Genomic DNA, 14,679 nt, shown 5'->3' with positions numbered 1-14,679 from the left:
TTATTAATTAATTATTGTAGTGGTTCAGTACTTAATAGACATCTAAACTTATTACTGACTTGTAAGTAATAAATATATTGTAACAGTTTTCTCAGCATTTTTATCTGGATAGACAACTGAGGCATTGTAAACTGCTGACAGTGTCTGGTATGTCCCAAATAAAGGCAATCGAAAAACTAACAAAAAAGTTGAATTTTATCATTATCTTATGTTTAAGTTTCTGACAGAACTGAGGTGTTTCAGTCAGAAACATTGGAAAGAATGTGAACTATTTACTAAACTGTTTATGGTGCTGTATTAATTTTCGAGAAAGTAATATCATTGCAACCCCATTAATTTTATTTGATTTGAAATTAATGAGAAATATTCACAATCATTTAATTGTTATAGTATTTTATAAATCTTAATAATATAATTGTGAAATTGTCTAGTCTCATGAAAGTGTAAGTGGTTCAGTATTTAACAGACTTCTAAATAATTTTTTGACTGACAAGTAATAATTATATTCTAATCGACTGTAAAATAGTTTTCTCAGCATTTTTATCTGAATAGACAACTGAGATTATTTCCCTTAATAATGTGTTAAGTTGGTTCCTGCTGAGGTTCAAAAATTGGGGCATTATAAACCGCTGACTAAAATTAAATTTTTTCATTTTCTTCTGTCTTTGTCACTTAGATTACTCTAGACTCAAATTAATTTATAAGTAAATTAAAATGAAATATCTCTTAAAAATTGATGATTATATTAATCAAAACAAATGAGTCTTGTTGGCAAAATATAAGTGGATCAATTATTGAATAGACTAATTAAATTATTGACTAGTAAGCAATAATTATAATCTAGTCGACCACAAAACAGTTTTCCAGCACAATTACCTGTATAGGCAACTGACATATTTCCCTAGGTAAAGTGGTCAGTTGATTCCTGCTGAGATCCAGAAAACTGAGACACTGCAAACTGCTGACCGTGTCCGGTATATACCGAATAGCATTGTGATAACAGTGTAGTTTCTCTAAAAAATGGAAACCGGTCACCTCCTCGGGAAGCTCGCTGAATCTGTTCTTCGATAAATCTGCAACAAAACGAACGTGTTTATAAATTTCGCAGTTTATATTTAGATCTGAACGCATAAAATGAAACGCAATCTATTTTGGCATCGATTTGCTTTTATTTACACATGTTTTATAACCGTTACGAATTTTTGGCATAACGCTCGCCCTTTGTGATGATACGTCCCGCAATCACTCTCACTCGGCCTGGTTTGGCCAATTTTCAACTCAAACAAAAAAAAACGGCACATTCTAATTTTAATTCTCGAGCAACTTCAATTTTATATGTATTATTGCATGTTTTTTTACATTCCCAACAAAGTTTTATGTGTCCGCTTTTAAAACCTAATTTAAATTCTTCTGTTATGGTGACAGCAGTTATTTGCATGTGTCATTTCTTATTATTCGTCCAATGAGTCTGAATAGAACAACGTCAATTCTTGATATTTTTATGGACGTGCCGAACAGACGGGGACTCCACAGGATGTAACCAAATACATTGAATATGAAAACAGTCGTCATTGTTGAAGCCGTTTTTATTATGCCGTATAAAAATTTATTGTAATTATTGTGTGTGCATTCAAAAATTCTTTTTATTGTGTTACGAACTGTTGTTCGTTTCGGATGCGAAACCCCAATTAGCCGGGCGCGTATTAAAACTAATAAAACGAAGAAATTCACGGACAAGCATCGAAAATAACTACAGAGAGTTCACTAAACTTTAAATCAACGTTTGTGCAGCACTCTAGAACATGTATAAATGGGACATAACTCGGCCGGTGTAAATTCATTACCAACAAAGAACGATGTTTTGATGTGTATTTAGTTATGATAAGGCTAGCTGTTGCAATAGATAAGCTGTTTCGGTTGCGCATTGAATAAACATTAGTGGAACACCCAGAAATGAAACTCATTACATAATTTAGTCAATACTGAAGGTTTCATGGCACATAAACGTGCTTGATGACATACAAAATAAAACATAAAATTTGGAGATCCATCAATACAAAGTGTAAACCCAATATAATATAAATGTCTAAAACTTTCTGGAATTAGTTAAAATTAGATTGTGACAAATCTTTTCATGTAGAACATTATAGAAGCTATGTATTTCAATATTTCAGTTGTTCCTTCTTTGGAAAACTTTGGAAATAAACAAAGCTAGATTATGTCAATTCTATTCATGTAGAATGTGGTGGAAGCTATGCTTTTTAATGGTTTTTCAAAATTAGCCCTTTATTTTAGCTTTTCAGTTGAACCTTTATTTAGATACACAAATTTATATAGACAAAGATCCTACTTCATTGATACAAAGGTAAAAAAACGAAGAGCAAAAGGTCTAGTTAATAAAAATGTCTTTGGAAAACTTTTTGAAATAAGTCATAGTCAGATTGTATCAAATCTTTTCATGTAGAACATGATAGAAGCTCTGTATTTTAATGGTTATTCAAAATTAACCCTTTATTGTAGCTTTTCAGTTGAACCTTTATTTAGATATACAAATTTATATAGAAAAAGATGCTACTTCATTGCTACAAAGGTAAAAAACGAAGATCAAAAGGTCTATCTAATAAAAATCGTCTTTGGAAAACTTTTTGAAATAAGTCAGTTAGATTGTATCAAATCTTTTCATGTAAAACATGATAGAAGCTAAATATTATAATGGTTGTTTAAAAATAGCCCTTTATTGTAGGTTTTCAACTTTCAACTTTTTGAAATAAGTCATAATCAGATTGTATCAGATCTTTTCATGTAAAATATGATAGAAGCTATGTATTTTAAAGATACACAAATTTATATAGACAAAGATGCTACTTCATTGCTACAAAGGTCAAAAACGAAGAGCAAAAGGTTTAATTATTAAAAATCGTCTTTGGGAAACTTTTTGAAATAAGTCAAAGTCAGATTGCATACAATCTTTTCATGTAGAAAATGATAGAAGCTATATATTTAAAAGGTTTTTCAAAAATAGCCCTTTATTGTAGCTTTTCAGTTTAACCTTTATTTAGATACACAAATTTATATAGACAAAGATACCATTTTATTGCTACAAAGGTTAAAAACGAAGAGCAAAAGGTCTAATTAATAAAAATCGTCTTTGGAAAACTTTTTGAAATATGTCATAGTCAGATTGTATCAAATCTTTTCATGTAGAAGATAATAGAAGCTGTGTATTTTAATGGTTATTCAAAATTAACTCTTTATTGTAGCTTTTCAGTTGAACCGTCGTTTATATACACCAATTTACATAGACAAAGATGCTACTTCTTTGCTACAAAGGTGGAAAAACGAAGAGCAGAAGATCTAATTAATAAACATCGTCTTTGGAAAACTTTTTGAAATAAGTCAAAGTCAGATTGTATCAAATCTTTTCATGTAGAACATGATAGAAGCTGTGTATTTTAAAGTTTTTTCAAAATTAGCCCTTTATTTTAACTTTTGAGTTGAACCTTCGTTTATATACATAAATTTATATAGACAAAGATGCTACTCGATTGTACAAAGACGGAAAAACGAAGAGGAAAAAGTCCAATTAATAAAAATCGTTTTTGGAAAACTTTTTGGAATTAGTCAGGTTGTGTCAAATGTTTTCACGTAGAACACGATAGAAGTTATTTATTTACTAGTTATTTAGAATTTGGTCTTTATTGTAGCTATTCAGTTATACCGTTGTTTATAAATTTCTTTTTTTCAGACAAAGGTGTTACCACATTCTTGCAAAGATGAAAAAACCTAACATCCTCAAACCCAATCAGCCCAACCCATAAAAATCGTCTTTCGGCAAGTTAATTATCGATTCAGCGACGCGATAAAAACTCTCAGGGCACTAATTTCAACGTTGATTTATTCATGAATCGGCTCCAGCACATGGGTACGCGACGAACGTGCGACGGCGCGAACGACCAGTTTTTGTACGTTGTAGGCGTGAATGAACGGAAAATAAAACAACCCCGGGCCGTGGCACACGGCCTCCACCATCTGTTTCAGACACGGGCCACACACACAATCGATACCGAATTTCGTAGTCGGGACCGCCGAATTTTTAACCCCCATACAATCCAATTTACGGAGTACCGTTGCATTAACTCCGTGTCTGTGTGCATTTATAAATGAAAGCATTAATATTAGCGCACGATTTGAACTATATAAGTGCAGGCTTCGGTTTTGATTATGTGTGTGCATGTTGTGCCGTCACGGTTTCCGAATAAAAAGTCCGATCTGAACAGTTTTAATTGTGTTGTAATTCGACGTAATACGTATTTTTGAGGTTGGTTAATGCAAGAATCATCCGTAACAATCGGTTAAGTGGTGATCGTGTGCATAGAACCAGTGGTTTACATTGTCAAACACCGGAACATACACTCAGTGTGGTACAAAATATAACACATACAGTAGTAGCCATTATTTTGAGCTCGATATATGTTAAACATAGCAACTTTTGAAAGGGATGTGATTAAATCTGTGTTATTCAATTTATGAACCACAAATTTGTTTACTGGTTGAAATTTAATGAAGTTAAAATGGAGTTGTTTGTTGTTTAATATATCTCTGTACATAAATAAGGGTGTTCAATTCTTCTGGTGTAAGGGAGCTTACACCAGAAGAATTGAATAATTGAACCCCCACCATATTTCACTGTAGGTGTAACAAACTTTTTGTGTAGTTTTGTCCTTGTAGAATGTTTAACATAAGTAGAACCATCATTTTTTATAAATTAAATTTAGATTTGTTACTAAAAAGTTACTAATCATTTTCTCACAGTCCTTGAACTAAGTTCAGCAAGTCCCATTTCCTCCAGGTTGGCTTTAATTTCAGTTGACGTTAAGATTGGATTGTTTTTTGACATTCAAATTATTCAGTTTTCGATTTTCCTTCAAGTTTTTCGAACACAGACAAATTTTTTTCGTAGCTACCACTTGGTGAGTTTTTCTAAATTTTTTAATAATACTGGAAACGATTGACTTATTTAGAAGTAAACTCTTAGTTGTCTGTCTTTTCTTGTTTTTCTCGGCCTTGGTAACGCTGAATTATATTTTTTACAGTTTTACTTCGTCCAATGATTAAATAATTATAGTAGGCAAAAAACCGCCAGTAAATAATCGATTTAAATACACAAGAAGCAATGAAAGACCATAAAATAAAAAGTTGCTATAATTTTGTCAATTGAAAAATTAAAAAAATAGTTAATCAAATTAAATTAACCAATTGCATACTAGACAGAACAATAAAAGAAAAAACTATAAATAATACAGGTTTTGACATCCAATTCAAGTAGTTTTAATAAGTTGCTATAATTATGGCCACCACTGTCAGTGGATCAGTATTTAATGGACCACCAATTTGATTACTGGTTGATAAATAAAACAATGAAATTGGACCATGTTGTGATTAAATTATATTATGAATTCAATTAAAGTTTGTCGAAAAAGCGACCAGGAAACATAAATTTTAACAGCCTCTTATATTTACGTTCCTAATAGACCTGACATGTTTCAATCAGGATCTTCTAAATGAATGGTAAATGTTTATTAAATTGTTTATGGTGCCGGAATGGATTACGAGAAAGTGATATCATTGCAGTACTAAAAAACCTTTGTCAATTAATTTATGTAACACAAAATTAAAGAGAAATAATCTCAACTATTTAACTATCACAATATATTACATATTTCAATATAATAATTTAATTTTCCTAGACTGAAGTTAATTTTTAACTACAATGAAATGAATTTATTAAAGTATTACATCTAATAAATATTGATGACTAGATTACAATCATCATAAATTTTTATCAAACGAATAAAGCTGGTTGGCAAAATGTCAAATACTTCAATATTTAATGGACCTCTAATTAAATTACTGACTTGTAAATAAAACAATAAAGTTTGGCCCAGTTGTGGCCAAATTGAATTAATACATACAATTAAAGTTAGGAGAAAAAGCCACCAGAAGACAAATTTTAACAGCTTCTTATATTTAAGTTCCTAATAGTGCTGACATGTTTCAATCAGGACCATTTAGATGAATGGTAAATGTCTATTAAATTGTTTATGGTGCTGGGATGGATTTCGAAAAAGTGATATAATTGCAGTACTAAGAAAATCTTTGTTTATTAATTTATGTAACACAAAATTAATGAGAAATATTTTCAACTATTTAACCATCATAATATTTTACATATTTCATATAACAATTTAATTTTTCTAGACTAGTTAATTCTTAACTACAATGAAATAATCTATAGTTGTTCGTTATAGGTACAATTATCCAATTCAAGTACTACAACTTATATTTTTAATATATTATAATAAGTTACTATAATTATGGCCACCACTATACATGGAGTTACAATTAAAATAACTAGCTTCCAACTTGTTCCACATAAAGACAGATTTTTATTGGGTACCACCTTTCCTATAAAAGCGAAGGTGAAACTGAGTAGCTACAGAAAAGGGCATATTTTGCAACAGCCCTAAAAACAAATTTCTAATAACAATTACACTTGATTGCCATAAAACAGCCAATGATGACACATTAAACTTAAATATTTGATAACATTCACAGCCGACTGGGCCAGGAAATGCGCAGAACTAACAGATAACAAACCGTAGGAACGAAAGTACGCACGGGACGAGACGCATTTATTACCACGTAGGGTTTTTGATCTATGTTTGTATTCGCAACGCATTATGGCCATTAAAACATAAAAGGATAGGCATCTAGAGTCGGTTGCATAAACACGTCTATATAGGGGGGGTGCACAAGGTTTATGGCTTTATCTCACCGGGTAATGTTCGCATTTTATAAATGATAACGGCATTTTAACGAGCCAACAAAATTAGACCGAACGTTTCAATTAAAACCGCAATTTTTGTTCGAAGTTAAATTGAAAGGGAGAAACGGCAAGGAATCAGTCGATACGATTGGGTTGGAGGCGGCATTTCAATCATCCCTGTTCCGAGCCCGTTTCTAAACACGCACACTTTGAATACGAATCAATACGTTTCATAATGTCTTCCCAGGACTCTCGTTCAATGCGGGAACAATTTCTTAATTACAGCACTCCCTGAATTACACTGCTCCAGGAAATTAAATATTTTTTTCTATTTAAATCAATAGTAAGTACAATACGCTGTATGTATTAATTTTGAGAGCCGCCTCATAATGACTTTTAAAAAGTATGTGAACGAAATTTTTGAGAATTTATTTTTTATAAATCAAATTTTTTTAATTTTTAATTTTTTTAGAAAAATATAATTTTTTAAGATTTTTTGTAAGTAATGTAAATAAATACCTATTTTTAAAAAATATTAAAAGAATCTATATGTTTTCAGAAAATATTCATAATAATCAATTATTACTGGTGTGGTGAATTAATTTTTTAATTAATTTTAAACACCATAACTTCCTTTAAATTAAGAAAACCACCAATATAATCAACATCTTTTTGCCAACGGTCTACAAGCAAATTATCCAGAGAAAATATTAAAAATTCTGAAGAAAAGACGACCTAACAAAAATAGTAGACACATGAAGAAATATTATATATTTTTTATATTTCAAATTTCATATTTTATATTTTATATTTTATATTTCATATTTCATATTTCATATTTCATATTTCATATTTCATATTTCATATTTCATATTTCATATTTCATATTTCATATTTCATATTTCATATTTCATATTTCATATTTCATATTTCATATTTCATATTCCATATTTCATATTTCATATTTCATATTTCATATTTCATATTTCATATTTCATATTATTTCATATTTCATATTTATTTCATATTTCATATTTCATATTTCATATTTCATATTTCATATTTCATATTTCATATTTCATATTTCATATTTCATATTTCATATTTCATATTTCATATTTCATATTTCATATTTCATATTTCATATTTCATATTTCATATTTCATATTTATTTCATATTTCATATTTATTTCATATTTCATATTTCATATTTCATATTTCATATTTCATATTTCATATTTCATATTTCATATTTCATATTTCATATATTTCATATTTCATACTTCATATTTCATATTTCATATTTCATATTTCATATTTCATCTCATATTTCATATTTCATATTTCACATTTCATAATTTGATATTTCATACTTCATATGTCACATTTCATATTTCATATTATTTCAATTTCATATTTATTTCATATTTAATATTTATTTCATATTTCATATTATTTCATATTTCATATTTCATATTTCACATTTCAAAATTTGATATTTCATATGTCACATTTCATATTTCATAATTTCATATTTCATATTTCATATTTCATATTTCATATTTCATATTTCATATTTCATATTTCATAATTTCATATTTCATATTTCATATTTCACATTTCACATTTCATAATTTGATATTTCATATTTCAAATGTCACATTTCATATTTCATAATTTCATATTTCATATGTCACATTTCATATTTCATATTTCATATATCATATCTCATATTTCATATTTCACATTTCACATTTCATAATTTGATATTTCATATTTCATATGTCACATTTCATATTTCATATTTCATATTATTTCAATTTCATATTTAATATTTATTTCATATTTCATATTATTTCATATTTCATATTTCACATTTCATAACTTGATATTTCATATGTCACATTTCATATTTCATAATTTCATATTTCATATTTCCTATTTCATATATTTCATATTTCATATTTCATATTTCATATTTCATATTTCATATTTCATATTTCATATTTCATATTTCATATTTCATATTTCATATTTCATATTTCATATTTCATATTTCATATTTCATATTTCATATTTCATATTTCATATTTCATATTTCATATTTCATATTTCATATTTCATATTTCATATTTCATATTTCATATTTCATATTTCATATTTCATATTTCATATTTCATATTTTATATTTTATATTCTATATTTTATAAGCTCATCTGAGGAAGTTTTTCATAATAAACAGATAAAATTTCACCATATTAGTCGTTGGATACAATATACAATCAACAACATACAAAAATGTTTATATATAATATAAACATTTATTCATGATAAGTAAATTTATACTTTTAGGTGTTGTGTACATTTGTCCTTAATAAGAACCATTAATTATAATAATTCACATTTCCAACGGTAATCGTAGTAGTTAAAAAATGCTCATCGTAAATCAACGACGAAAGGTAAAAACAAACAAATTACTTTGTAACTACGAAACTGTTTTCATGCCGTGCCCACAATTGTACGTGTAAAGCGCACATTATGTAGTCAAAAATCCATTCACCAAATAAAATGCGGTTTTCCTCAATTAATGCGTTACGATTTATCAATGAACAGTTACTAGTAACCAAGCCAGCTCATTTGTAAAGGCAATTAACGGCGTCCGATTATAATGATCAAACCAGTAAATATTCTAATTTTGTGTCACCAACCGTTAGTGGATAAATTGCACCGTAAAATCGTCTGCTAGCGTTAAAGTGCAATATATAAAACACTTAGGAGCAGACGTGGTAGGAGCCAGATTTTGACTAGACGTCGCGACGCCCCACGTCTCGACCCCGGGTTGGATGAACGAACCGTGGAGCACGCGGGTAAATCACCCCCGGTGCTAAGCGGATTTGATGTTGTCAGGTGGGAATTGTTGTTGTCTCGTTAGTGTTGCACACACTTGTCGGTTCGAGGGCAGGTAAATAAGGGTGCGACTGGTTGACCGTGTTGGCCTTTGGTTGGGGTTTATCGTGCGACTTATTGTGGCGCCCAGAAATGGCAAGAATACGTGCAGAGGGTTTATTCATAACCAAATATTATGGTTTTGAGAAACCTGCAGACAGTTCTTTGTTAGAAATTCATTCCTGGTAACTACTTGCTAACATTTTTTTGCAAGTACCTACTGTATGAGTCAGAGAAAATGGAAACACTATTATATTTTTTATTCTTAACTGTATTTTAATTATGGTAATAATAATAAATAACTCAAGATGTATAGATGCCTTCATAATGATTAATTATGACATTTTTAAGAGCTTACAGTGTGACAAATTAAATTCTTTTTTTATGAAATATATAAAGAAAACATGAGAAAAATCGATTAAAGGCATAATTTTTGAAAAATATTCATTTATTTGATAATCAATTGTTTTCTACACCATTCAACAGAGGTACACTATAAATTAAAAAAATTATAAATATGATAAAAATTATAAAAATTACAAATAATTAGAAAAATTAATCAGAAAATTTTGAATAATTTTAAAAATTATAAAAATGATTAAAATTAGAAAAAATAGAAATATTTGAAAAATTTGAAAAAATTAAAAAAATTAGAAATATAAAATTCGAATAATTTTAAAAATTAGAAAAATTGTAAAATTTATAAAAAACAATAAAAAATAGAAAAATTATAAAATTTAGAAAAATAAATTATAAAAATTTGAAAAATTAATAAGAATAATTTGAAAATTTTGACAAATATGAAAACTTATAAAAACGATAAAAATTAGAAAAAATAGAGATATTTGAAAAATTAATTAGAAAAATTTGAAAAATTAGAATAATTATAAAAATTTGAAATTTTTGACAAATATGAAAACTGAACTGAAAAATGATGAAAATTAGAAAAAATTGAAATGTTTGAAAAATTATAAAAATTTGAATAATTTGAAAAATTATGAAATTTATAAAAACTAAAAAATATAAAATTTAGAAAAATTTGAAAAATTAGAATAAATAGAAAAATTTCAAAAAAGATAATTGTAAAAATTATATTAGAAAAATTAGAAAATTTTGAAAAATTATAAAAATTATAAGAATCATAAAAATTATGAAAATTATAAAAATTATAATAATTATAAAAATTATAAAAATTATAAAAATGATAAAAATTTGAAAAAATTGAAATATTTGAAAAATTAGAATAATTAGAAAAATTTTAAAAATAATATTAATTATAAAAATTAGAAAATTTTGAAAAATTATAAAAATTATGAAAATTATAAAACTAATATAACTTCTTTACTGAATTTAATAAAAATTGTGTACTAGGACATCTTGGAAAAAATGTAAGTTAATAATAAATAATGTAAAAAATTCAATAGGAAACAAGTTTTACATTAAATTGTTGTTGAAAAACGTATATAGTTGAAAATAATGAAAAAAATTCGTTCTACACTTTTATAATACAATGAATTAAATAAATTGTATGTAAATATAATTAATGTATTGAGTAATATAAATTTTACTTTGAATTCGATCATCGATTCGATATACATATAACGATCAATATTATTAAATTTTTTCAATAGTTACAACTGCTTTACCCTGTCCTATTTTTCATATGAATGAGTTTGATTCGTTTTTGTATTAAATCTCTTTCTAGAACAAGTTGGTGGAGAAATAGTTAAAAAATTCAATCGTAAATACAACAAATGAAGTTTTACAAGTTAAAATTTAAAACAATGAGAATGTGTCACACTTATTTCAATATTATTTATATAAAAATGATAAAATAATTTTGAAATGAAATATTATATTTAAATAATATGACACTATTACTATGAGTTATTCTGAGTATAATATGTTTTATAAGATAATTGTTATTACAATGAAGACATAAAAACTTAATTGTTCTGATTGTATTATTTTGATAAGCCTTTTCATGGCTTTACGATTATTCATATTTTATTATTTCGTATCACCACCAATTAGTAATTTTCTTTGATAGACCATTAAATATTATAAATATTAAAATCATATCTGAAGCTTTTACTTTTTAATTCAACAAGACGTAAATAAATAGTTTTAATTACAAGTGCCCTTATTAATAATCACAATAAATTTACACGTTCTAAAATGAGTCAATTGATTAATATAATACTGCAATTACTGCGTGCAATTTATTGGTAATTACAACGCTTATATCCTGTCCGGTCCATTAAAGTATATCAGAAATCAGCTCAAGAATACATTATTTATGAGTCCCGTAATTATAAATCGTTATTAATATAATAATACAAAGCAAACACACATTGCAAAAGAATTAATTCACATACAACATCAATTGCGTCGCATTTCGAAATTCTTAAGTGTCCGTTTGATTGATTTGAAGCTGGAAATGTCAAATTTCAATTGGAAACTCAACAAAAAATCGGCTTGTGCCCTCACGATTTCAAATATTTGATCATTTTCGTTGCACTCTTTAAATAAGGGTGTCCCCCCCTTTATACAAACATCTGTCTCAAACATACCGACTCCCGAATTCGATCACCCAGAATAGATCTCACTATTTCGAGTCTATTTTCGTGATACTTACCGTTATAGGTTTATTTGCCGTGTGAATGTGGAACAGATTTATTTTATGTGCTCTCCCGGTTTATGATCTAAATGTTGTGTTATGGAAGAGCAAAGCGGCCGGTTGGCCGTTAAATCTTTAAATTAATTACAAATTGGTTGTAATTGATGATTACTTTTACTTTATAACGAAGGGAATTGATTGAGTGCCAGGCAAATAATCACCGGATGTTGTGATTGCTGATTTCTAGTCAGTTTCTCTTGTAATACGGATTATTTACTAAATACACTTTTTGTTATGGTCTGAAAATGTTTATGCAGTTTTATTTTACGTTCCTTTCGACATTGAGCTGAAGCGGTGATGTTTTTACGAATACTGTTTTATTTTTGCTGTGTTACTTGAGCATGTTGTATTTACACTCTTGTAGGCAACATTCAAATTTCACACATTGTAAAGTTGTTTATTACGAGGAAGTGTTTTATACGCAGGGAGGTTTACATGCATTTAAAGACAATTTTACAAAGTAATTATGTAAATAAACTTTGTATTAAATGGTGGCCATAATTATAAAAACTTATTAAAATATATGAGTACTACTTGAATTGGATGCCAGTACCTATGTTTATTGCAATCCAATGTCATCATTCACTGAAATTAAAACCTGGAGGAAATGGGACTTGCTCAAATTAGTACACGGACTGAGAGAAGATTGTTGGTAAATGGGAGTTCGTTTGACCCCAGACCTACAAGAAAAATATTGATTTCTTCTAAACATGTGAAAGCCTAATTTTGACGAGTCTAAAAAAATGATGGTTCTGCTTATGTTAACTACACACAAAGTTTGTTACACCCCAACATTTTATAGAAGAAGAATATAGTAATTTTTATAGCACTATATATAACAACAATAGTAAATTCACATTACAGTTCAAATTAAATAAAAGTGTTTTGGCTCAACTATTTAACATTTTATAAAGTTGCTATAATCACCTGGCAGAAGTCTATTGTAACATTTTTAATAGTTCAAACATAGAAAAATGGATTAAAGGCATTTTTTATGAAAAATATAAGTTCCCCATTGAATTAACAATAAATTGCATTCTTATTATCCTATAAAGGTATACTAAATATTTGTGAGAGTCAAAACATGAGAAAAATTGACTAAGGTATTTTTTATTTAAAAAAGTTGCTGCTTTATTGAATTCACTATAAATTGTTGTTTATAACGTCCAAGAGAAACCTGCTACAACAGTTTTAGGAAATAAATCATGAGAAAAATTGATTAGGACATTTCTTATAAGTTCCTCATTAAATTTATTATTAATTATTTTCTACATCACCTGGCAGAAGTCTACTATAACATTTTTAATAGTTCAAACATGGAAAAATGGATTAAAGGCATTTTTTATGAAAAATATAAGTTTCCATTGAATTAACAATAAATTACATTCTGTATCATCCTATAAAGGTATACTAAATATTTGTAAGAGTCAAAACATGAGAAAAATTGACTAAGGTGTTTTTTATTTAAAAAAGTTGCTGCTTTATTGAATTCACTATAAATTGTTGTCTATAACGTCCAAGAGAAACCTACTACAACAGTCTTAGGAATTAAATCATGAGAAAAATTGATTAGGACATGTCTCATAAGTTCCTCATTAAATTCATTATTAATTATTTTCTACATAACCTGGCAGAAGTCTACTATAACATTTTTAATAGTTCAAACATGGAAAGAATTGATTAAAGGCAATTTTTATAAAAAATCTAATCAACCTTCAACTAAACTCTTTTCAAATAATTTATGCCACAATTAATAAATACAAAAAATATGCTCAATATGACAAATTTTACTATATAAATGAAAAATTATAATAATTTGAGCATTTAATCCAGAAAAAAAATTATTCTCTTCAAAAGTCAAGTGTATGTACGACAAGTACTTGCCTATGTTTAATAAATAATGACTCAATTATTTACTGTCAGCTCATCCATTTTAATATCAAAAGTCAAAGAGGACAGGAAGACAGATACAATTAGTAGGCTCAGTAGATGTAAGGTGATCATTTTATGTTCTACCAGAGAACAAACAACAATAGAGTAATTCAATAGGACTATTAAATTGTGTCATAAACTGCAAGGTTAAGTTTATTGACACGAGAAGACCTATTGTTCTGGGACAATGAGTAAAAAAATGCAATGTGCAGTACGATTTTGTGTCTCATCTTCGAAATTTTGGCATCTGTGGTCGTACGTGGGAGACAGATTTCATGTTAAAATATCAAGGACA

The 14,679-nt window shown here is 27.6% G+C and overlaps 1 protein-coding gene across 3 annotated transcripts in view; it reads right to left on the bottom strand.

Moving 5' to 3' along the window:
* Positions 1–14,679, bottom strand: part of LOC109599745 (leucine-rich repeat and calponin homology domain-containing protein) — a 45,095-nt gene that overhangs the window by 16,984 nt on the left and 13,432 nt on the right. For all 3 annotated transcript variants that reach the window (XM_020015772.2, XM_020015771.2, XM_020015773.2), the window contains exon 2: positions 877–1,073. In XM_020015772.2, the coding sequence (XP_019871331.2) occupies positions 877–1,073 (197 nt within the window). The remainder of the gene's footprint in view (positions 1–876; positions 1,074–14,679) is intronic.

The sequence above is a fragment of the Aethina tumida genome, chromosome 4 (assembly GCF_024364675.1).
Source record: "Aethina tumida isolate Nest 87 chromosome 4, icAetTumi1.1, whole genome shotgun sequence".
NCBI classification, from domain to species: Eukaryota; Metazoa; Arthropoda; class Insecta; order Coleoptera; family Nitidulidae; genus Aethina; species Aethina tumida.
The sequence above is the reverse complement of the archived record's forward strand: the minus strand, read 5'-3'. Positions and strand labels throughout refer to the sequence as shown.